The sequence below is a fragment of the Nanorana parkeri genome, unplaced genomic scaffold (assembly GCF_000935625.1).
Source record: "Nanorana parkeri isolate BGI_ZX_2015 unplaced genomic scaffold, ASM93562v1 scaffold816, whole genome shotgun sequence".
Classification (NCBI taxonomy): Eukaryota; Metazoa; Chordata; class Amphibia; order Anura; family Dicroglossidae; genus Nanorana; species Nanorana parkeri.
The window spans coordinates 455,600-480,806 of NW_017307084.1; the positions used below are offsets into that span (position 1 = coordinate 455,600).

The 25,207-nt window shown below is 40.2% G+C and overlaps 1 protein-coding gene across 2 annotated transcripts in view; it reads right to left on the reverse strand.

Annotated features, from left to right (window-relative positions):
• PTPRK (protein tyrosine phosphatase, receptor type K) overlaps positions 1–25,207 on the reverse strand; it is a 389,585-nt gene that overhangs the window by 96,748 nt on the left and 267,630 nt on the right. For both annotated transcript variants that reach the window (XM_018565135.1, XM_018565134.1), the window contains exons 9-13: positions 24,035–24,144; positions 23,467–23,668; positions 21,760–21,865; positions 16,006–16,279; positions 9,956–9,992 (exon numbers count right to left, since the gene is read on the reverse strand). In XM_018565135.1, coding sequence (XP_018420637.1) covers positions 9,956–9,992; positions 16,006–16,279; positions 21,760–21,865; positions 23,467–23,668; positions 24,035–24,144 — 729 coding nt within the window. The remainder of the gene's footprint in view (positions 1–9,955; positions 9,993–16,005; positions 16,280–21,759; positions 21,866–23,466; positions 23,669–24,034; positions 24,145–25,207) is intronic.

Genomic DNA, 25,207 nt, shown 5'->3' on the forward strand with positions numbered 1-25,207 from the left:
GCTGGAGCATACATTCATAGAGTGCTTCAAAAAGTTTGTTATTCTAAGAAAACAGGAAAAATATGACTCCACTGAGCTGGCATAAGCCAAGCTTTCATAGCAGATTACATAAATGGAAATTTAAAGATTGTAAGTTGGTTGACAGGTAAAACTGAAGCTTAGCGCATCACTCATACTTTCTTCGACGGAAATATTCATTACACAAATCCATGGCACACACAGAGTTAACTATATCTCTATGCACTATTATAGACATTGTATGCTTGAACAAAATGGATCTTGCCTTAGTGGTGATTTAGTTAATAGCACTTGCAAAGGACCATAACTTACAACCATTCTCTCAGCAGGAGGCTACCAAGTGAGGCTGGCAGGGTAGCAATAGATAAAACAGTTTTTCCCTAAGAAAGACATTATAAGTGATTTAAAGCTATTGGATTATTTTTCACTATACATCATCAATGCTAGTGGGACGTGGTTCAGTATTCATAGTATAAGCTATAGGCAGCAATGTAAAAATCGTCACCCAGTATAGTTTAGGAAGATTTTCACTGTGTGACATAATACAAACCTTGTATATATTGTATTACAGGACTGCAGTAGAACGTTATAAATAAAAGGATGGTATGCTACATGAATAAATTCTTTTGAAATTAATTCACTCCAGTGCAAAAGAACAATGATGTTACACAAAGTAATGCAACATAGTTACAAGACTGGTTAGCTTGCCAAGCCTTGCAGCACATCACTCCTTCTATAGCAACTGAATAAGCAATGTAAAGTTTCAGTTTTAGAAATGTGCATAATGCAAGGATAAGGCCTTAGGCCTTGTTCACACCAAGCGCGGAGCAGATCCAGACCAGAGTAGGTGCAAACCGGATCAAAACTGCGTCCGATGTATTCCTATGGTATTTTGACCTCCAGTTCACATCGCAGCATGCAGATCCAGACCAGATCCAGAGCAGGTGAAAAAACTGCGGCAAGCCCTATTTTACCTGCTCTGGAACGCATAAAAAACGCATGCAAGTGCCTGAAAGCCCATGTTAAACTAAAATAGTTTTTTTTTTAACCAGAAACGCGTCAAAAACACGGCACAACCCACTGCACTGCGTGTGCAGAGACCTGACCGGATCTGCTGTGCATTTGGTGTGAACAAGGCCTAAGGGTGCTACCATCGTTCTAATGGAGGCACCCGTGCCCGCAGCGGCTGTGTGCGTCCATAGACACACACAGCCCTGTGGCAGGCCATGCCCCTTCCCTCTTTGATTGATGGCAGAAGGAGCCTATGGCTCCTCTGCCATCAGTATCCTCCCCTGCAACCCGGAAGTTCGGGGTATGGAGGAACGCTTTGGACCGGCGGTGGGGACGAGCGCAGCTGACAGGTAAGTGTGGAGGGGGCTGGGGTAGAAAAAAATGTGCTGGGGTGTTTTTACCCTAATGCAGAGAATGCATTAAGGTAAAAAACGCCATATGCATTAAGGTAAAAAATTGCTCTGTTGGGGGAAAAGGGGGGAACTGGTACTCTGTAGGGGAAGAGGAAAGCCACTGATACCCTGTGGAGGGAGAGGGGGGCATTGATGGAGCAGATAGAGCAACAAAGAAGCAGAAGTTGGGTGCAGGAATGAGCATTCCAGCAACCAGCCAGCAATGAGAGACACAGCCCTGATCACTGGGAAGATGGGGTTTGCTTAAATTCCCGGGACAGCTACATGGAATCCGAGAATGTTGGGAGATGTTCACACGGTGCCTGCATTTCAGCAGTATTGCTAGGTTAGATAGTTTTTACATACCATTGTATGAATCCACATGGTTTCTTTAAAAGTATGTGAACAGTTTGATGCAAAATTCAATGTAAAATATCCCTAGGTCTTTTCTAGATTAAATAAAAAGATGTCTGGTATATTTCTCAAGTCAAGGTGAGAACACTTTGCTATCAGAGGCAAGTATGATAATTAAATATCAAACCGCTCGTTATTGCTACAGCAAATTGACAAAGATGAATTCATCCAATCTTTTATGAGAAATTATTTTAATGACACAAGACTTATTAAATGCTAAAGAGTTCCTGACCCTAGCAGTTTCTTGATTAATGATGAACGACATCAGCTACATGAAGGGTTAGAGATCGTGAAAAGGACACACTGCAATCTACATTTCTTCTTCAAAAAACTAAAAAATGTATATAAGGAAAAATGAGCAATTTCCTGTTGCTATAAGCAGTCTTCTTGGGACACATTGAGCTTGGAGTATGTAGAAAATACCTTTCCATTCTCATCGTAAAAGCCTTTTTTTTTTAAGTTTGAGGTTTAGTAACCAACCCCCCCCCCCCCCCCCAAACTCTCAAGTTTCATCACAACCCCCATCCCAGTTTAGGCCTATTATCCCTGATTAAAACTGTCCTGCTGATGGGCAATTTACACTGCTATATCACCTGCAATATTTTAATTCTTGTAATTAAACACTTGGCCTTTACTCTGTCTCTAGCAATTTCAGCCACTTTTCCTCCATTAAAAATAAACTTCTGCTGGACAACCTTACAGTGTTGAATCATCTGCAGTCCCTTAATTCTTAATGAGAGTTTAATAGAAATTGGCCAGTGGCAGCACAGTTTTGTATCAGCAAGAACAGGGGCAGCATTAGCGAACTACTGGCCAATTTAGATCAGCATATCAAAGCGAGCCGGTCACCACTCAATGAAAAAGTATGTGTCGCTACTAAAAGTACCCGACAAAAGCAATTTTTTCGAACCTAAATGAATCAGATTGGGTGCTGCTGCAGTAAATAAGCCTTTACAGTATCCCCCAAGGATGCTATTGAAAGTGCCCACAAAGTGACTTAAGAGACCCGCTTCCCACTGTACAGTATTTTTTTTTTTTTTTGCATTGATACATGTTCCCTATGGTAGGGTCAAGCTCCAAATGCCTTTGACAGTAGTATGCCTCATAGCCCTAAAAATGACCAGCATTTACTTAGAGAATTGGGTACCAAGTTTGAGTTCACCAAATTTCAAACAGCATTTGCTAAACTGTAAATCGAACCTGGCTTATTTGCACATCCCTAGCTATGACAACTCAACCATTCTGGGCTGGATGACCAGCTAATGTATTTGACTGAAGTGAGATTCCTACCAGGCAAGAGAGACATGCCTATCATGTGGGTAATAAAACCTGGCCAGATCATTATAGTTCTTCTCATGCTGAGCATTTGTCTGCCTAATCCACAGCCCCTATCTGCATTGACAGATACATGGGCAAAAACTGTATGAACTTTTCTGCCAATGGAAGGAAAAGGACAGTTAATCTGTGACCCACTCTGTCATCAGCTTCCTCGTTTGCCACCATTCAAAAGGCTAAATGGACTTTGTTTAAAGTGCACTTATCCTCTATTAGCATAGATCTCCTGTGAAACAGTGCTCAAAAATAAATGTTTATAATACAAATACATTTTAAAGGTCTATTATTAAAGTGGATCTCATAACAGCAAATACAAATATATCTGTAAATAATATATTATAACCCAATAGGTTTGCACTCCGGTTTTTAGCGCCACATTGTGTTCCATCAATTCCTTTTATTTTCTATGTATACTATATGATTCCTATATGATTTCTATATTTGATTCATCTTGGATTGCACAGAGATTAGTGGCTTGGGAGGAGGGAGATTGCAGACACAGAATACTTGGCAAGGCAAATGGAGTTGTTTTAATAGATCGCCATAGAGCTTTGCCGAACAGTAATAAACAACATGCAGTGGGCAGGGCAAGGGTCTTCATTCCAGAACATACGATGGGTAATGCTTTATACATTTCATAAAGTCGATTAGACCAGCGTTTCTCAACCACTGTGCCGCGGCACACTAGTGTGCCGTGAGATATTTTCTGGTACAACAGATTATATTTTAATAGGATCATATAGATATTATTTTACTTCCTTTTTATTGCAGCATTCGCTTTATAAAAAATAAAAAAAACCTAATTCAATGTAAAAAATATCAGTAGTCAAGAAGAAAAAAAAAGAAAAAAAACTAATTTCAGTAGCTTGATGGCATAGAAATCTGTAACCAATGTTGAGTAGCATTAAATAGGTTAGGTTGGAAAAGCTCCTCTAAATGGAAAAGCTCCTCTAAATACTGTAGAGTCAGTAGATGTGATTGGAATTTAGTGTAACATACATACAACATACCCTTATTCAACATTGATGAAATACAACTGTCTGATCAATACTTGAAGCAAAGATAGGTCTCTAAAGAGAGCAGCGGAAGAAATCCTCTGAGACACTGCAAATGCTGATTTGAATCGCATATGACAGGATAAACAGCACATCGACCAAAGGACTGTGGGACAATGATCAAAGTGGCAAGTTTCACATAGACTGTTATTGCCACCCCACCACTTCTGTGTCAGAAAGAAGGCTCAGCAATAACTTAATTAGGTGCACAGACCAAAGATGAAAACTAACAGCTCAGCAGAGGATGAGCAGTATAAAGTGTTAGAGCAATTGTGAAGTGAGGTTATTAAAAAAAAAAAAGAAACACAACTGAAAGATGCTAACAGATGTGAAAAATACCACCTGGGAGAAGGAAAGAGACATATCATTGAACAAATGCACTAATGATCCGGTAACCTCCATTAACCTGGATGGATGATAATGGATAGTTAACTGCACATTAAGCCACTTCTCACTAGAATGGATAGAGGTCTTTAAGCAGAAAGTGCTTGTCTACATTCTTCAAGTTAAGACTGTGCAAAAGGCAAGATGCAAGAAAAAATTATGCTATTCAGATATTTAGAAATACATGCTGAAACAATAAAACAGTTTAAATGAAATAGAAGACTTAAAAGCGTCATTGTGCTTTACACAGCATATAGGCACATCAGTGGGAGCCCGTATCACTGCAAATAATGAAGTATGAAAAAAAAGCAGCTGTTTTAAAGAACTGCATGATTTAAAAAAAAAAAGTAACCTGTGCAGTGGGGCTACTCCCGCATTGCAAGGGTTATAGGTCATTCCAGAGATTTTCAATGGGGTTTAATTCTGTCCTCTGACTAGACCATGCAAGGATGTTCACCTTTTTCTCCTTCAACTACTGGGTAGTAATTTTTTGCTGTGTGCTTTGGGTCATTGTCATGTTGGAAGGTAAACCTTCTTCCCATTGACAACTTTCTGGCAGACGGCAGCAGATTTTCCTTAAGAATGTAACAGTATTTTGCCCATCCTTTTTTCCTTCTATCCGGACATATTGTTTGGAATGAGGCCAAACAATTTTGGTCTCATCTCACCATAACACCTTTTTCCGTGTGGCCTCAGAATCTTCAAGGTGCTTTTTGGCAAAGCTCAGTCGTGACTGCATGTGGCCTTTCTTGAGTGGCTTTTTCTTGCACCCCTCCCATACAAGCCACGTTTGGAGAATTTGTGATATTGTTGTCGCATGAACACAATGACCACTCTGTCAAATTCCTGTAACTGCTTCAGATTTGCTGTAGGCCTCTTGGTACCCTCTCTGACCAGTTTCCTCCTGGCTCTTTCATCCAGTTTGGAGTGACATCCTGATCCAGGGAGGGTCTGTGTTGTACCAAATACCTTCCACTTCTTAAATATAAGCCTTTGAAATGTTTTTGTATCCATCTCCTGACTTGTGCCTGCCCACAACTTTATCCAGGAGATCTTTTGACAGTGCCTTGCCACCCATAGTTGATTGTTTGCTTCAGTTGCACTACCAGGGACTTAAATGCTCCAGGAAAGTTGTTTTCATGCTGAGCTATCACAGCCGATCAAAGTTGAAAGCCAAATGGCTTTGTGTGCCATTGAGATGATTAGCTACACTTGATTGAGTTTAAAAGTCAATTTTAGGAGCGACGAGCCTTTTTTCAACTCAGTGATTCTGTTTTTGGATTTTTGTTTTGTTTTCCTTCTGACATGTTGGTGTTCTATCTTCCACTTGAATGTTATAAGTTGCACTGAGCAAGTACAGCTGGATAAAACAAAAACTGTGTGTCTTCATTTCAGGCTGCAAGGCAATTTCGGAGTTAATTTTGAAAGGTGGAGAATTACTTTAGCCATTTTTTGTTGTGGAAAATACAAAAATATCAAAATTAACAGCTTTATCCATTTGTCTTATGTTCAGCAGAGGTAAGCTGGGGAGAAATTTTCTTCAGATAAGTGTCTTTTATTTTTTGTCTCATGTGTCCCTTTTTCTGACAATCTGCCTAACGTTTACCATTTATTGTCCATCCATGTCAATCAATGGCAACTATTAAGATGACCACACAAGGAAATTAATTGCTAGCATTATGGATAAACCGATACTAGTATCGGTGCCGATACCGAGTATTTGGGCGAGTACTCGTATTTGCCCAAATGCTCCGATACCTTTCCCAGAGACCGAAACTTCCGGTCAGAGGGAGATCTCCCTCTGAATTGCAGTACCGTGAGGGAGCATGAAGCTGACTTCCTGGCCAATCAGGAAGCCAGGCGGCAGTTCAGGAAGCCAGGCTGCCTAGCAATAAGTGAAGCCAGCTTCCTAGCCAATCAGGAAGCTGGGCGGCACGTAATGACCCACCTCCTGGCTCCCTGATTGGCTAGGAAGCTGGCTTAACTTGTTGCCAGGCAGCCTGGCTTCTTGACCAATCAGGAAGTTGGGCGCCACCTCTTTACCCACCACCCAGCTTCCGGATGGTCAGGAAGCCAGGCTGCATCACAGTGGGAGGGCAGTAAAGCCGTGTTTTTTTTATAGCTAATCAGGGCATACATACTCGGAATTCTGTCCCATGCTTCTGGGTTTCCTAGCTGATCTCAGCAGATGACTGAAATGAAAACTGCCCATGTGTAATCCTCAGAAATTTCCACCACTAGGTCACAGGCCATATGAATAAATGTAAACTTACACAAAAGCCTTTCACCACAATATATGGGTATTTAAAATATTAGACTCACTAAGGACTCATGCACAAGGCAGTAAATGGCCCTATAGAGTCAGGGACATATCTATGGCAAATAGAACAAACACTGAAGTTGCACGCTTTTCCAAATATCTGACACCCCAGTTCAGGTACACCCACACACATGCATACATACAGACTAGGGCTGTGAGGCCTGTACAGCATGGCATTTGGAGTGTACTAAAAGATATTTTTGGACCTTAATAGAATAATCCCAGCTCCATTTAGACAGCAAGGACATGCAACAGATTGCAGTGATAACTTAGCCAATCAATCCCCAGGTCAGAGCCAAGGCTGAGGAGAGTTATTTACCTCTTTATATTTTGCTCCATTCAGACTCCTTTCAGCATGGACTTCCATAGATTGCAGTGACACCAAAGCCAATTGTTCCCCCCATCCTAGACATGAGGATGTTTGCCTTTTTAGTTAAGTTGTGCCCCATTCAGAACTCCCGTCAACAAGGACCCGAAGCAATTGCAGTGATAGATACCTCATCCAATCACTGCTGTCACTTGTAAACAAGCAGCCAGGACATATTAATGCCTACAATATTAAATTCCTCTGCCAGGCTCTGTGTTAGATAATTCATCAGTCAAAGGACATGAGTAGTGTAACTTTCCCTGCCCTGGTTCTTTGTTTACATGTGACAGCAGCGATCCGCTGCACTGTCACTGTGGGTCTGCGCTGATGGGAGGTCTGAATGTGGCACAGCTTAACTAAAGAGGAAAACACTGCCACTGTCCCAGAGTAATGTGGCTCTCCACCTCAAGTGGTGCCATTCCACGTGCTGTGCCTGCTACACCCAAGATACCCCACTATATAGCGTGCAACTGCATTTTCTCTTCTGGGAGTGATAGGGATAGTGTACAGCCACTGTCGGTCAGCCTTGACATGAGTACAGTGTCTTATTCGCCAGCCATATGGTCATATTGTACACTATACAGCCAAACAACAGAAAAAAAAAGTATAAAATCCCTGTGCTACTCTTGTGAAAAAATAATAACGTGATAACCACAAACATTTCTATAATTTAGAGCTGCTAACACAAATGTGCAACCATAAAAGCACCATAAAAAAAACCTCACCATACAAACTATATGGAGTGCTGCATGTAGTTTATATATACAGCAAAATACAATGCGATTAATACAGTAAATATCTAGATGATAATGGTAGTGGCAGATATCAGACCACAATAAACTTAAACCTAAAACCTAACAAATCACCCCACCCACCATTCTCAAATAAACATTCATAATTGATTGTTCACATAATGGCCACACAAACCTTTTCTTGTAACAACTGAAATCCGTCACCTCTGCAACAATGAGAACACAAAGCCACCCTTTGAAAGAATATGTATGATACCATTCCGAAAGGTCCTAGTGATGTAGGGATCAGGGGGAACCACAGTGGCCAGTGGGAGGACAATCCAAAACACCCAGAATTGTCAAATAGATGCTTCCCCGGGAGCTCTAAAGTGGGTACAAATTTTGATCACTAATCGTCATAAAGTTATGCAACATTCTTTTATAGGGTAGTTTTGTCTCCTCTTTCTTACAGATGCAACAGGGTCTCTATGTACCTTTGGACCAGGCTATACAGTAAGTAAAATCTGGATGAGACTTCTCTAGCAGTGAAGAGTTAACATGTATAGGTCCAGCCTATTCAGAAGACTGGGCAATATACAAGAAAAAAGCATCACATGAATCCTCTTGTTATGATGGCCTAAACCGCAGCTTAAATAAAAATACATCAGTGTGTACTCCATTTTAATTAGATGGTTGCAAAAGCTCTTTGTGAAGCATTACACAACTGTATAGCATTTTTGCGCACCAATTTAAACTTATGTTGTTTTTACTTCTGAAAATAAGGCAGCAGGCTCAGTTCTGGCCTATAATGTTTGGTTTTCAACTGAGCAAAAACCATAGGAGAAATAAAAGTAAAGGCTACAGGCACCCATGTCGTTACCTCAAAATTCACATACAAAATCTAGTTAAAAAGCTATTTTTAACACTGTAAATGGATTAAATGCAAGTTAAAAAAGAAAAAAAAAATTACATTTAAAGAATCTCTAAATAGAACATCACATAGTTTGCAAATTGTTCAGCAAGTTTAGTTCTTTATAAAACACAAAGCAACTGTTCCACCTTTATTTGTCCTTCAATCTGTCTTGCTGAAATTATGTATTAATGAAAGTTTTCACAGCAACATCAGCAACTTTGTTCACATCAGTTTAAGCAAAGTGTGTAAGTGTCAAGACATATTCAAAAGTCACCCAAAAAATAGTTTTTTGTCAAATGTACTTTGTTTACCCAAAGCCTCGGTTAAACAGCACCTCCCCCAATGGCTAGTACAGCCAAGGAGATGTTCTATATTACACAATCACGGTGTGACAAAATGAAGCAAGCGTTAATATGGAGCTGTTAAAGTAAGCCTAACATGAGAGAAACCACTGCAGACCTCATCCTTACATTCTAGTTTCAAAAGAACTAAGGACTTACCCAAAAACAAGGTCACATTGACTCAAAGTATTAAAGCTAATAGGGAGAGCATCCAGTCAACTTACATTTTCTAGAGTAGGTCCCATTTTCTAGAGTAGGTCCCATTTATTACTATTACAAATGTGCTGCAGAACTTTTAATTTATATTTTCCCAGGTTGACTCTCAATGGGAAGCCAAAAAAAATGAGGTATGAAACATTTTTCTTACAACCACTCATGCACTACTAAACAAGCAAGATGTTTTAATTCTGACTAATGTTGCCAAGCTTTTTTACCAATTCTCCAGCTGTTCTCCAGAACATGGCCCTGCAGAGCACACTTTTAAGAGATACATTTATCATTTCACCCCGGCTCAGCCTCCTTCCCACAATAAAAGCTGTGTGCCCTGAAATCAGGCATGTGGCAGGTGAAAGCACTTTATAAGGCTTGACACAAAGGCAAAATACAAACAGACCTCGGGAACCACTAAGCAGAATATTCTATACATCTCTGACAAGGAGAAAAGGCACTCTTACCTTTAGTTGCAATGCGCACACACTGTGTTTTAGTTTCCTAATGGAAAGAAAAAAATATGCAGTCAGATTTTGTGTTAAAAATAAATGGTCAGTCTTTGCCCCCAATAAAAATACATTTAGATGGTGAATTATTTCACCTAAAAACTTATGTAAATAAATCAGATTGCATATTTGTATCAAAAGAGCTCTTCTTTTATTAAACTTTAATGACAGTCTATACAAAACTGATATTTCAGTTATTGGTAGATGTAGATATTGGCGAGTTAATACGTTGAATGGTTTCCTATATTCTCAGACTTTGGCAGAAAGATCTCTGTTCTTGTGTTTCAAGGCCTGCACAGAGCGTAACAGAGGGGTCCCACTCGCTCCGCTGGGCTTTCATTTTATATAATGGAGAATTCAACTTTAAAAAGTGGGAAAACCCAACACGAAGAACAGAGCCAGCAACTTTGGCAAGGAGATTCTGTCACTGATGTCTACAAAAAGGAGGCCACAGGTGAAATAACCCACAAGACACCTACTACAGAGCACTTAAATTAGGGCAGCTATTACCAAACACCAATTAAGAAGCTATATATTCAGTATAAACAATGAAAAGTATTTTTAAGTGTAGTGCAAGTACCTGAATATAACTTGAAATTAGCCTTCTGTAATCCCTTATACACCAACCCTTAAGGTGCCCATACATTGTACGATTATCGTACGATAATCTCGGGAAATCCCGCAATCGTACGATGATCGCAAAGTGTATGGAAGGCGTGCGACCGTTTCTACTGTACAATCGCACGTCTTCCGTCAAACAAGCAGGCTGGAAACCCCGCCGAGAATCATACGATTCTCGGTGGGTTAGTGGTGTGCTTGTTCGACAACTGCCGAATGGGCCGGTGTGCGCACACGCACACTGCCCGTTCAGCATTGCAGTCATCGGAAGCCAGTCCCTCAGCGGGGCAGGATTGCGATGATCGCAAGTACTATCTGCCTGTCCATGATGGGCAGATCGTACATTTTTTAAATTACTTTACAACCATCGCAAAACAAAAGTCTTGCGAGGGTTGTACAGTGTATGGGCGCCTTTAGATTGGGAGAAGGAAGGGCAGCACTAGCAGCCAATCAGGTGTGCTGCATGAACATGAAATGACAATGAACATGTGTCAGGAGGAGAAAGCTGGGTACACAGCTGCTCCTTCGCTGTCCAATCGCAAGCTGAGGGGTATAGAGATAATCTAGATCTACTGCGCAATTGGTGCACAAAAACCCCCCCCAAAAAACACAGGTCACCAGAGTGGCTGTACCATCTGGCAGGGCTAAGGAAATCTCACGAATGAATGAATGAACAAACAAATACAAATCCTTTAGAAGCTAGAACAGACCCTGTACACACATTTCAACTTGTATTTAGCGTTGTGCCTGGAGTTCAGCTTTAAATATCCTTCATTCCTATGTTGAACCTAAGAGCCCTTGAATATCAGCTATCTGGTCATTATACAAAGACTGCTGCAGGGCAGAATTAAGCCAACTGCTCAAGTATTTGATGTGAGCAGGGAGCACATAACATTTGACTTGTTCCCTATATAGAGTACATTCTACAGGAAGCTATACAATCTTACAAAAAGTTTTATCCGCAAAACATTATTAAAACAAATAAATACGTTTTAATAATGAATGAAAGTATACATCTGGCATTACCTACAAATTCCCCAAACCTCCATCTGCTGTAGCGAGAAACAACTCTTACTATTACTTCCTGTCACATCATCGCCAGGCTTGTAAAATCCTTGCAGGGGAGCTCAGCTCCCATTGATGTAGGCATGTCCCCAGAACTACATCATCCAAGGATGTGGGCCCCTCATGACTTACAGCAGTTAAGGCAGAAATATTGTTTTGCTGGGAAAGAAATTCATGTGTGCATGTGAAATAGGGCAGACAGAGGTAGGGATTAGGTGAAATTCTGCATTTGAACAGGCATGGCAGGTAAAGCTGTTAGGCATTTCACTGTAATATAGGCACTGTGTTATCAGTCCAAACAGGAAGTCAGGGGTTCACTGGATTTCTGGCAGTGTTTCTAAAAGTGATAAACCACAAATTGTGCATGTATTGGAGAAATGTTCTAAATATGTTTAAATTTTGCCCTGACATACACTTTAACAGATTAAATACTACATAACCCACAGCAACCAGATTTATTTAACTGAAGTCTGATCTGTGATTAATTGCTACAGGGAGAATCCTACTCCAATTTCTGAGCTACATTGCTAATTAAGGTGCCATTAAGTCTTTATAGGTACAAATATTCTGTTCTATAGGTATACTTGATTCTGTAGCACTTAACATGTTAGCAGTGACGTGCGGTACCTCTTGTTCCGGGTGAGGCATTCCCCAGCCTGGCCCCCAGAGCGCTGGGCGAAGCCCCGCACCCAACTTGTCCCCAAGCTAGGGTGAAGGAAGGGAGGAGACAGGGAGGAGACTCCCTGTCCCTCACTTGCTCCTCACTACTGAGGGCACCGTCCATGACAGGTTACAGAGCGGGGAGGATCTCCCTGCTGTGTAACCTGTTAGATGCCGATCTGCATGGAGAAAAAGCTGTCAGCTTCAGACATGAAGCTGACAGCTTTTTCCTCCATAATTCTAGGTGAGGCTCTGCCTCACCTGCCTCCCCTGACCGCATGTCGCTGCATTTTAGAGATGTAGTGAATTACATCAGTTTTTGACTGTGCTTTTAAGCAGACAGTAGAAAGAGAACAGTTATATTAATACTTTATAAAGCAGCAGTTGCAATACTGCTCAGATTAAATAAAGCATCTTTCAGAGTTATAGTACAGTTTTATTTTCTATACACAAATATGCAATTTTCTGTTTAATGTGGTCTGCTTTTAATTAGACAAATTTGCAAAGCAAATCACAGAGTCACGCAGGTCAGACAGAATGCCCAAATAAATAATAACCAGATATGGAGGAATAGGGTAACTGAACCTGGGTCCATAATAAGAAAGCTGTGCTGTCTTATCAGGGTACTATTTTACACACTAGTCTTTTATTACTACACATGCTGCACAAAAACATCACATCACAGATTGTTCTTAATGAATAAATAAAAAGCATCCGTTTATCCCGTAAACTGGAAATGCACAGCCTCAAACCAAAGAAATAATGCCTTCGAGCACAACTATTTGACATACAGCAAGCATAATCATTCACATCAGCAACTTGACCTCTATTACCACAAGGGCAGTACAATATTGCTGCAAAGTAATAATTTCACAGATATCATACTATCAAAACCACAAACATCAACCGTAGAAAAAAAAAAGCTTTCAATTTCCTTTTATTTATACATGTTCAGGTACAGATCCCCGATCTATCAATCTTGCTGCATATCCTAGCAATTTCACCTAATCCCCAGCATGGTAACTCTATAACAAGGATGCTGCGATCTCGAGTAGAATCCTACTTATGTAGAGGAAGATTCTCAAATTGGATTTTAAAGTATCTTGTGTTATTGCTCTTCCTGCTGTGCTTTCCTCTTATTCATTTTAAAAACAAGGGAATCATTCACAAGCACCAGCCGTGGCCTCAAGCAGATTTGCACTACTTTTAGGCTTCTGATCCCATCCATCTTCATCAAGCATGACAATAAAAAAGCAGCAATACAAGTAAAGAAAATGAGCACTATTTTAACATGTAGAAACCACTATGGTATGTATCATTGAATAAATTGGTCCATCTTCTAAGGCTAAACAGGGATTGCAATTTTCTCACAAAAAAAATAACAGGAAAGGAAAAAACCTTGCTATTGTCACTGGTATCTGCCACAATCTTCTTCCATCCAACATACAGAAGTGTGTGTGTGTGTGTGTGTGTGTGTGTGTATAACAATTACTGGCAAAGCATGGAAAGAAACTGCTTCAGAGCCTAGCCAATACAAAACATAAAGCAATCTGTCATACCACTTGCTGCTATCAAGCAGTGAATGGACAACCAAAAGCTTTCCAACCTATCCAAATCCATGCAAAACCGATATTAAAAGGGAGTGTTGGTGCAGGTTGTTTATATTACTCCAGTACTTTAGAGATTAGATTTCTGTACAGGTTGGGCATCGAAGGAAGATGTGCCCAACGTGAAACCTTTAAGCTGGCCATTCACCTATAGATTTTCTATGGTCAGATGGAAAAAGTGCAACAGATTCCTCCATCTACACTAAACTGTGTGTACAAAGGAATCTCCCACTGGGCCAAGTTTCAGTATCCTGCCAGTCAGCCCTGCTGGCTCTCAAAACACCTGAACAGTGCCTGCATCCAATCAGATTGTTCAGGTATTTTGACAGCCAGCGGGGCCGACTAGCAAGATGCTGAGGCTTGGCCCAGTGGGAGATTCCGCCATCCACATAGTTTAGTGTAGATGGAGGAATCTGTTGCACTTTTTCCATCTGACCATAAAAAATCTGCAGAAAATCTATAAGTGTATGGCCAGTTTTAGAATGGTGAATTGTGAGGGCAGGGGTTCGAATTGTATTTTAACATTTCACTGCTGTACTTACTATGCACAAGATCTTTGAAGGTGCTTATAGTGCACACCCACTAAGTGCCCTTGTCCCAAAGCTGTTAACCTTTTTTTTGCCTGTGTCAGTTTGATATGTCATGACCTTTAACCTCCCAGGGTCCCTTTTCCATCTTTCTTTGCTGAAGGAAACCTTTTCAGATCACTCTTAGAAGACAAGCTGCTCTCTCATTCCAGTGAATAACCTTGCTCGTGTCTGAACAGTACCCTCTAGTGACCACTGCAAACGGTTACCTTCTTAAAGTCCATTTTCCACTTTTTAAATGATTAGCATTTATTTCGGTAATGAAAAGGTGCAGTGATGATGTATACATGTGTACATTTTCATGACTTATATTGCAGGCTTTCTTAATTTTTTATTAGGCCTAAGAATTCTACATTTTCTCCACAGGAAATATAGTCTGACATCATAGTGTCGGACTGTAAACAGCTGCCCCCCCCCTCCCTGTCACCCATTGTAACAATCAGTAAACACTAGCTCTGGCTTTACACACAATACACTGTTTGGGGGGTGGGGGGTGCTGAGGGGTGGAGAGCTCACAGAAAGATAGACACACATTGCTTGCACAGCGACGGCCATTACCATGAGGACATGAAGAGGAAAGCTAACAAAAATTTAAGTGTATGTGTTCATATCTATATGTGTGCAGTCTTGTGTTTTGAAACATTTTTTAGACCATTTAAAAGTGACTGCAGTGTCTTTCAGCTGTATGATGCAGGACGTGTGTGACAGGGTATGTGTGTTTGTGTACTCTCAAAGACCCCGTTCACACCAGGGCATTTCATTGTGTTTTTTTACGCGCTGAAACGCATACATATGAAAATCCCATGTATTCCTATGGTGTCCATTCACACAAACGAGATTAATTGTGCGTCCAAATACGCCTGTTGCTTGAAATACTCCCTGAGCTTCTTTTGTGGCACCGATCAGCTCGTTTTGCTCCATAAATTTCAAAGGAAGCACACTGATCAGCGCATATTAGTGCTTCTAATTGGACAATTGAAACAAGCTGAAAAAAAACACGCTCACATAGGAACGGAAACCGCGTGTAAAATGCGCATTAAAAAAATTCACAAAACCGCTGTCGCTCTGGTGTGAATGGGGCCTAACAGAACTACTCTTCAGTAATTTAAAGTGCAGAAGAGCAAAGGACAGAGCCTGCAAAAGTTGTAGCATGTTTCACACAGACAGCTGACACATCACAAACAGCCCATTACTAGTACCTCTGGACCTGCACTCTTTCTGCACCCTTGATATTGGGTTGTATTTAAAAATATGCGTGTGTTTTGTCCAAGTTACTACCCTTTTTCCAAAAACTAACTGGATCTTGGTAGAAAGACTGATTAAGCTCCAGCAATTTGTACAAGGCCAGTTTAATGGTTATCCTTTTAAACATGGTGAGTTTTGTTTCCTTCAATTCTGAGTGACACCTATCTAAGAGCAATAACTAAAGCAATAATATAACAAAACAAAATGGGATAATGTAGAGTCTTACCTTCTCCACACTGCTCACAGCTTGGAAGTAGATATTATAACCCTTACGGGGAGCTAGAGGTGGGTTCCAAAATCCCTGGTAAGTCCTATTGTCACCAACAGTAAAAGGTGCAGCTTCAGGAAGGTTGGAAGGTGGAAGCTCTGCAGCAAAGTAGTATGGGGAGCCCCCATTTCCAGCAATGTTGTAGGCCACGGGAACCTGATAACACTCCATTCCTCCAGTTTCTCTCTTTGTCCGATGAGGGTTCAGCTCTTCCACCACAACCTGGTAAGCACTATCGAAAAATAAAGAACTAGCAGTCACCTTATTGTTTTAACATCACAAACTAGAAACAGTAACACCAGCAGTTTTTTGTAAAATAAAGTACTTTAAATACAAAAAAAAAAATCATATTCACATGCATTGTAAACATGTTATATCAACATATACATCTTACCTATAAAGTATCTATATAGAAGGAGATTCTATTTGTAGCATATTCATCACATGTTCTAGGGCTAGTTTAGGCACAAGTAAAGAATGTTTTTGGTTCTGGGAGAAAATATTAGCCCTTGGATGTAACCCACACATGGGAATACGATATGCAAATCTATGGACATATTATCTTGATGATTCAGATGGGGATGTAATTCATCAGGGCTAATTAGTATGACACGTGAACTAAATCAAAAGTCTGTATTGACATTATGGATAATAGGTATTCTATTTGATAAAGTTACCAGGCACATTTATATGACCAAAAAAGAATCAATTTGCAAATTGATTGATATTCAAGGGGTTCTATATCCACCAAAGAACTCTGAGCAGATTAGGTTCTTGGATTGATGTTTTTAAACCATTTCCCTTTGAAATTATATTATCGAAGGCTCAGACTCAGGGCCCGAACATAATGACTGGCTATGGGCTCTGCTTAAGGCACCAATTTGCAGTTGTCATTGCATTAGAGACAGAAAGAGCTGACAGGCATCTCCACCTCCTGACCTTGCTGCAGCTTCTTCGCTATGTTGGCTTACAGCTATAGAGAACTAAACTATAACTGACATACTGTAATACAGGCACAGATGGACAGAAATCTGTCCATTGTTCCAAAATAGACTGCCTTGCATCTTTACAGTTGCTGAAAACAGGATCCTTGAAATGTTAAAAGCAGATGGTATATAACCTGCATTGTCTTACAGTTTCTGCAAACTAACAAAAGATGAACATTCATGAACATGAACATTCATTGCATACCTACTACAATACTGAAGCATTGTTGTGTAAGCTCAATTTGACTGCAAAATTGTCATGTGACCAGCTGCATTAAAGGACATGTGTGCTCCAAACCTAAAGAAGAACACCAGAACATTGTTTTTAATATCCCTTGCAGTGGGGCTACCCCTGCACTGCAAGGGTTAAGTGCTCATTGGTGTCTAGGTTAAAAAAATAAAACATTTTGCTTTGGGTGAGTATGTCTGTTATTTTTGTGCCTAAACACAAACGAGCACTTAACCCTTGCAGTGCAGGGGTTGATACATTTTCCTGGAGATCTTCTTTAAAAAGTGGACCTGAACTTAAAACTTAATTGTGCATAAGCAGTACCCTGAAAAATGTATCATTTGTTTGAATGTTATGGGGGAAAAAAAGAAGTTGTGCATTTCCTGGTGAGGGTGCCTAGGCTGCTAGTCTTACATGTGTAAGATTTGATGGTACTACTGTGCTGCTCCTTGTTCAAGGTCCTGACACGAGAAAGGAAAGCCCTGCCTCTATCATGATGGCTGACTCCACACAGACACTGTGCAGAAGTCATAGTATGTCAGTAATGACAAAAAGATCAGCTGCAGGGAGACCACAGACAATACTAGTGACTAGTCATTTGCCCTCTGCCTGTCTTTTTTAGAAACGGCTTCAAGAATTCAGTTTCTTTTTAAAGAATATGATTACAACCCTCTCCCCACTGCCAGCTTCTGTAGCCACACTGTAAATGTAAGATTTAACTCCCTGACTATTCTGTGGGCGCAGGCGCAGTGTTCATCTCTCCGCGATTTCCACCTATATGTACAATACTATGCATACAGTGGACTGGGAATTGGTCTGGCCATATAGTGTAACAGCCATTCTGCCCATTTTTAATCTTCAGCTCACTGTAGGAATTGGGCAGACATGATAATTCACTATGGTTAGACCTGTCCTCAGAACTTGCACGGAAAGCTTAAGTCGGCATAAGCAAGTGGAATCTGCCTGTTACACACCAATAAGGCAAATATGTATGTAAATTATGGCTGGAGAAGCCAAGAAATGTTTAAGAGCAAATGGCAATTTCTAGGATCACGGTGAACATAAAATATACTGATTTGGATTAAAAGAGTGAAAACTCCCATTTACCCGGCATCCGCGGGGATTGGTAGATCCTGGATAAATGTAGTTTCTGGTTGCTTGAGAGTTACTAAAAAAATAGGTCTAACTAATAGCATACCCCATACTATACCATAAGATAAACTCCGCACTGACTTCATTTTAATATTGAAATGCAATAATCAAAAGCAAAGTAAGACAAATACACACAGTTAGACAAATAGACACACGATCATTTCCAGGATAATACATGCCGCAGATCAGCAAATCCGTGAATACACAGTGGATTTTTTCTGGTTAGATCTGGTTAGTTGAGTAGCGGATAAATGAGAGTTTACTGTATTAGTAATGCTAACCATACAAATGACAGAAGCAAATGTCAGTGTTTAAACCTAGGGAAATAGACCAATACAACACAGAGATTCTCCTGTGCTGAGCTTTTAACAAATTGAAAACATATAATTATGCTCTCAAATTGTGTTATAAAGTACCAGTGCCAGGACAAAGGTAAACAAATGTGAACTGGTAATTAACAGGTATGCACAACTATGTAAAACAAAAAGTGTAAATAAGGAAACAAGCATTATCTTGTAATAATATTAACCATTCTCAAACTACAAAAAATATGTTCATATTTTGTTAACATGTCCCCTTAAAAAAAATTCTCTGTATGCGTTAATTGAATATCTCTGTGCTCGCCCTCATTGATTTGGTTTAGATCATCCTGACCTTTGCTTCTGCCAATTCCCTCACAGCAAGTCATTAGTCACAGAGTGCTACTTATTACCAAGTATTACCGTTGACAATATGCACTTTCCTTAGACAAGCAGTGTTGAGAAAACACAACAAAATGAATATAAAGACGGCATGAATGCCACTACTTGCACCTAGTCATTTCAGCAATTTTGCTGGTGCTGTCTAAGTAATCTAGTTGAGTTTGGGGAGATGAGCTGAATGTCATATAAAATTGTGCTGATATCCTCTAAGGCTGCTATGGCAAACATTCCCAGCCCTAAAAGCATAGAATTGAATGAAATGTGACGGAGAGAAGCTCAGCCACACAACAAAGCAGCTCCCTCTGCCTACATATGAAACACAAGTCTAATACATGTGCACACAGCTTCCAGTCAGTAGCATCAAAATTTAATAATAAATGGAGCTCAGCGGACTCAAACCACAGCGGGGAAAATAAATTCCATAATTGACAGAGACAGCAGAGACTTGTAAAGTTCCAGGAAGCCTTGTCATATCTACAATTACAGATTTCATTAATGAGTCTTCCATTCAGCTAAGGGGCTCTTGGCAATAAGGAGGAGAGCCCTTCACCAGCTGAGAATTCGGCCAACATACCTGTCAGGAACAGGTATAACAAAATACAAATAAAAAAAGAGGAATAAAAGGTCACACAGATGATTGCCATAGAGCAATCCTTTATAAACGTCTATTATACAGAATTATTTAACATACACACAAGCATTTGCATGGGCAAACAAAAGGGAACAGTTATTAGCAATGGAAATGAATGGCATTTTAAAACTGTCATCTTGCTGCTTTGTCTTTTACTGTCAAATTTATTTTAGAGCCTTAGCCTGCATTCAGACTATTATTATATTCTGTATATGGACAATTTCTGTATACAGATACAACTGCAATAACCACAATTGCTATTTATACAAAAATCAGCCATAACATTATGACCACCCACCTAATATTGAGTAGGTCCCCCTTTTGCCGCCATAACAGCCCTAACTCATCAAGCCAAGGACTCCTCTAGAGCTCTGAAGGTATGCTGTGGTATTTGGCACCAAGCCATCAGTAGCAGATCCTTTAAGTCCTGTAAGCTGCAAGGTGGGGCCTCCATCTATCAGACTTGCTTTTGCAGCACATGCCCCAGATGCTCAAATGGGTTGAGATGTGTAAAATGTGGAGGACAAGTCAACACCTCAAACTCGCTGTTGTGCTCCTCAAGCCATTCTTGAACCATTTTTGTAGTGTGCCAGGGTGCATTATCCTGCTGAAAGAGGCCACTGCCATCAGGAATACCGTTTACATGAAACAGTGTACTTGGTCAGCAACAATGTTTAGGTAGGTGGTACGTGCTAAAGTAACATCCACATGAATGTCAATACCAAAGGTTTCCCAGCAGAACATTTCACAAAGCATCGCACTGCCTCCGCCAGCTTGCCTTCTTCCCATATTGCATCCCGGTGCCATCTCTTCCCCAGGTAAGAGACACACACGCACACCATCCATATGATGTAAAAGAAAATGTGATTAGTCAGGCCAAGCCACCTGCTTCCATTGATCCGTGGTCCAGTTCTGATGCTCACATGCCCATTGTAGGCACTTTTGGTGGTAGACATGGGTCAGCATGGGCACCCTGACCGGTCTGCAGCTACACAGCCCATACACAACAAACTGCAATGCACTGTGTGTTCAGACACCATTCTATCAGAACCAGCATTAACTTTTTCAGCAATTGGAGCTACAGTAGCTCTTCTATTGGATCAGACTACATGGGCCAGCCTTCGCTCCCCACATGCCCCTGGTTCACCAGTTTTCCATTCTTGGGCTACTTTTGGTAGGGTCCCGACCCCTGCAAACCAGGAACATCTCAAAAGAGCTGCAGTTTTGGAGTTGCTTTGAACCAGTTGTCTAGCCATCACAATTTGGTCCTCGTCAAATCGCTCATATCCTTATGTTTGCTCATTTTTTCTGCTTCCAACACATCGACTTCCAGGGACAAAATATTCACTTGCTATCTAATACTATTACCATTGTAACAAAATAATCAACGTTATTCACTTCACCTCTCTGTGATCATAATGTTATGGCTGATCGGTGTACAAACCTTTTTACTGTACAGTATGTTGAATATCCATAAGTATAATTACATAATCTAATCCTAATCATGTTGTTAATGAGTATTAAGATTTGATAGTCCTGAAAGCACTCAAAGATATTAGATTTCTATTGTCTGATAAAAAACTTGCATTTCACTACTAATGGGATACCTTGGATTACAAAAGAAAGCCTTTCACACTAATGGAGTGGCTGGCTAGGTTGGAAAGTATTACCCGTAGCTTACTCCTCCCCTAGGGTAAGTGCTGCACAACACAGTAACCCTTATATTATTATAATGCTTTTATTACAGAAGGATGCATGTCTTTGTGCTCGCCATGGGAAAATTATTTTTAGAAGTCTGAGCATTTTAAAAAGCCTGACCTCAAACGTATTCTATGGTCACCTGAGGGCTAATTAAATGTACATTAAAATACTCATTATCAACTATAAAAGTACAATTGTCTTTCCAGTTCGTAACAAGAATACGTATCAACCTCACAGCACTACACAAATGGGATGAATCTTTGACTGCTAATTAACCAAGAACATGTTTTCTTCAGTAAGTGCAACACATACCTGATAGGAGCTCCTTTTGCCTGTGCAGGTCTTAACAGTACAGTGATGGTTGTGGCAGTTTCATTAAGAGAGGCATCAATACCTTCATAGTCTGGTAATGTTGGTGCTAAAGGAAAATGTTAAAATGGAATAAAACATTTTAAGTAGAATATATATATTATTCTAATGCAAATTGTTTGCACAGTGAAGAAAATTGTAGTGCTTCACAAAAAATAAAAGGGAGGCACACTGTCTACTTAAAGGAGAACTATGGGGTTAAGGCTTTTCCCCATAGTTCTCCTTAGGGTAACGGGAGGACACAAACCAGCGTCCTCCTGTCACCCTGAGCTCAGTATACCGCGAGCTGCTGGTCGCGGTATACTGAGACGCCGCAGCTGAAGCAGATCCCGACAATTATGTCTGGATCCGGCCAGCTGCGTGAGTGACAGCTGGCTCTGCCTATCTAGAGCCAGCTGTACCCGCCCACTCCCCCGTCCGATCAGCGCTGGCGGATCAGAACGGGGAGGGGGGAATCCAGCCCCTCCACTGTCACGGCAAAGGGCTGCGACAGGATCGATAGGTGAGCGAACGCCGGTATGTGTTCGCTCACCTCCTGATCTACTGAGCCGACCTGTAACAGTCTCATTGTCACAGGTCGGTTAGAACTATGAGGTGAGTGAAAAGCACTCACCTCATAGTTCTTTCATTAAAAAGTTTCTTGGCCCTATTCCATAAAGATCGCTAATTCTTAAGGGGGGGGCAACACATAGCAACCAATCAGAATGTCTTTTGAAGTCAGGCCCGTACAAGATGGAGTTTGTGTGGTTGCTACTGAATAAACCAGTCTGCTTGCAATGACAACTACTTCAAGCAGCTCTTCTTTTTGGCATGAACAACAAATGATATTGTAGGAAGACTCTTGTCCCCTCAACACTCCTAATATGTTATTATTAATATGCACCATGAACAAAGATGCGTCATACAGAATAACAACCTAGAATTGCTATGATCCAGTGGACATGCAAAGTTCATTAAAATAGACAATAGGGTCAGTTTGCAAAGCTATAATGAGTGTGTTATTTGCCAGAACATTTGCTATTTTCTGCCACATTACGTTTTTTTTTGGTTCCCATTGGCTTTTTTGCATTAGAATATAACAAAAATATAGTAACTCGCGTCACTAAGCAACTGAAGTTTTTGAGATTTGTCCAGTATTCTAGCACTTGTTGACACTGTGCTCAGTTACACATGAGGCATATTAAAAATGGTGCCACTAAAAGAAATGTAAACAAATTTAATAGGGGCTCTTACAAACCTTGTTTCATTTCCAAACTTGCAAAAAAATGGCTGCTTGCAATGACCAACACTTTTTTTTTGCCAACACTTTTTATACCTCAGCCTTTTAATGAATATAAAGAAATTCTGCACTATGGAAACGGTCTCAAAGTAATAAAAAAATATCAAATATAAAAGATGAAAATGTCAAACCTGTTTGTTGTTTTTCTCCCCCAAACAGTAAGGGGCCCAGAACAGCCCCTAATAGATGTAAAAGCCCAGTCAAAATGATGTGTCAGATTTCCTACTCATCAAGGTACTCCACCCACCCATTTAAATTAATGGGGCTTTGCTTGCTACACTTAAAAAAAAAACTGCAAAAAGTAGATTTTGCATGAGTGATACACAAATCAATTTTTTAACCATAGCTGGTGTGCACATTAGCTAAATTACCTGATATGTTGGTGGTAACATTGATGACTGTTGCAGGACCAAACCCTTTCATAGTACTAGCTCTTATAAGGAACTGGTAAGTAGTGCCTGGATAAAGTTGAGAGAAAACATGGTGTGTACTATTCCAAAGTTTAGTAACTGTTTGAGGAGGTCCTGCTACAGGCACTGCAGGATCAAAAGACCGTATACTGTTGTACTTCACCTGTTGAGATTAAAAAAAAAATTACTAGATGGCATTTGCCCATGACACCATATTACATTTACAAATGTCGCAAAAACAATTTACAGGTTCTTTAAGCAAAAACAGCAAAACAAGTCTGCAGATTTGTGTTTTGTGCTAATGAACCTTGTGTTTAGTAATTTATTACAACAATCCGCAATGTGACCAGCACAGACTGTTCCGCACCTGTCCATGGGTTTCACTATTCTCATCACTACCGTGCCCTTCATGACGGTCCAATAACCTCAAGCTGCTAGGAACTTTCAAACAACAATCTGTATAATCCAACATGATTAATTACAGCCATTATTTTAACAAAGACATTCCAGCAGATGTGATCAGTGGTACCTCATATTGAGTGATAATGCCATTTGGCTCCATAGGTTCCTTCCAGTTCAAAAAAATCTTGTCTTCAAATGGTGTGCCTTTCAGTGAGCTGAATGGGACATGTCCAGGTACTGTGGGAAAGTGGATTTTTCAATTAAACAGCTATAGGCTATTAGTATTTAAATACTGCACTTTAAAATTAGATACATTTAAAGAAAGCTTGCCCCAAAAGTTATGAACATCAGAATGTAAAGCCACTCTAAAATAGTCTAGCTGTAGAGACATTTCACTTACAATTAAATACTGTGCTTTAAAATTGGGTAAATTCAAAGAAGCTTGCGCTATAATGAAACAAAATAAGAGTATTTCGCCACTTTAAACATATTCTAGCTGTAGAAACAATTACATAGGCCAAACTATAAGACCGTTATATACCTAAAGTCATACTCCGCTATGGTATAGATTCCCATTGTGGATGCTCCTTGAAAGAAAACTCTAAAGCTGGCCATACACCTATAGTTAGCTGCAGATTTTCTATGGTCAGATGTAGAAAGTGCAACAGATTCCCCCATCTACGCTGGGCCAAGTTTCAGTATCTTGCTAGTCGGACCCGCTGGCTCTCAAAACACCTGAACATTGCCTGCAACCCCATCAGATTGTTCAGGTATTTTGACAGCCAGCGGGGCCGACTAGCAAGATACTGAAACTTGGCCTAACGGGCGATTCCTCCATCCACACAGTTTAGCGTAGATGGGAGGAATCTGTTGCGCTTTTTTCATCTGACCATAGAAAATCAGCAGAAAATCTTTAGGAGTATGGCCAGCTTTACAGCTAGCTGCCCACAGAAGAACCAGGATTCATTATTGATGTTGAAAACTGCAATTAGTGCAGCAAGATCATGCAATCATTTAAGATTGCCATTTAACATTACAAAACGGTTTGTATTCGTTAGGCATAGTTTACGGGAATATAGTTGTAAAAAGGTTATTTTATTGCCCAGTCACTCCATTTTCTTTCTTTCACTAGAAAACAGAAAGCAATCTGAATGGATTCTATGGACAACATGACACTTTTTGCTCTTGCTTTTATTAACCATATACACTCTTTAAAAACGTGAACATCTTACTGAGAAAAAGCAAGCAACGAAAAATGTCCTTGTTAAGCAAGAAAAAAAAAATATATATATAATAATAT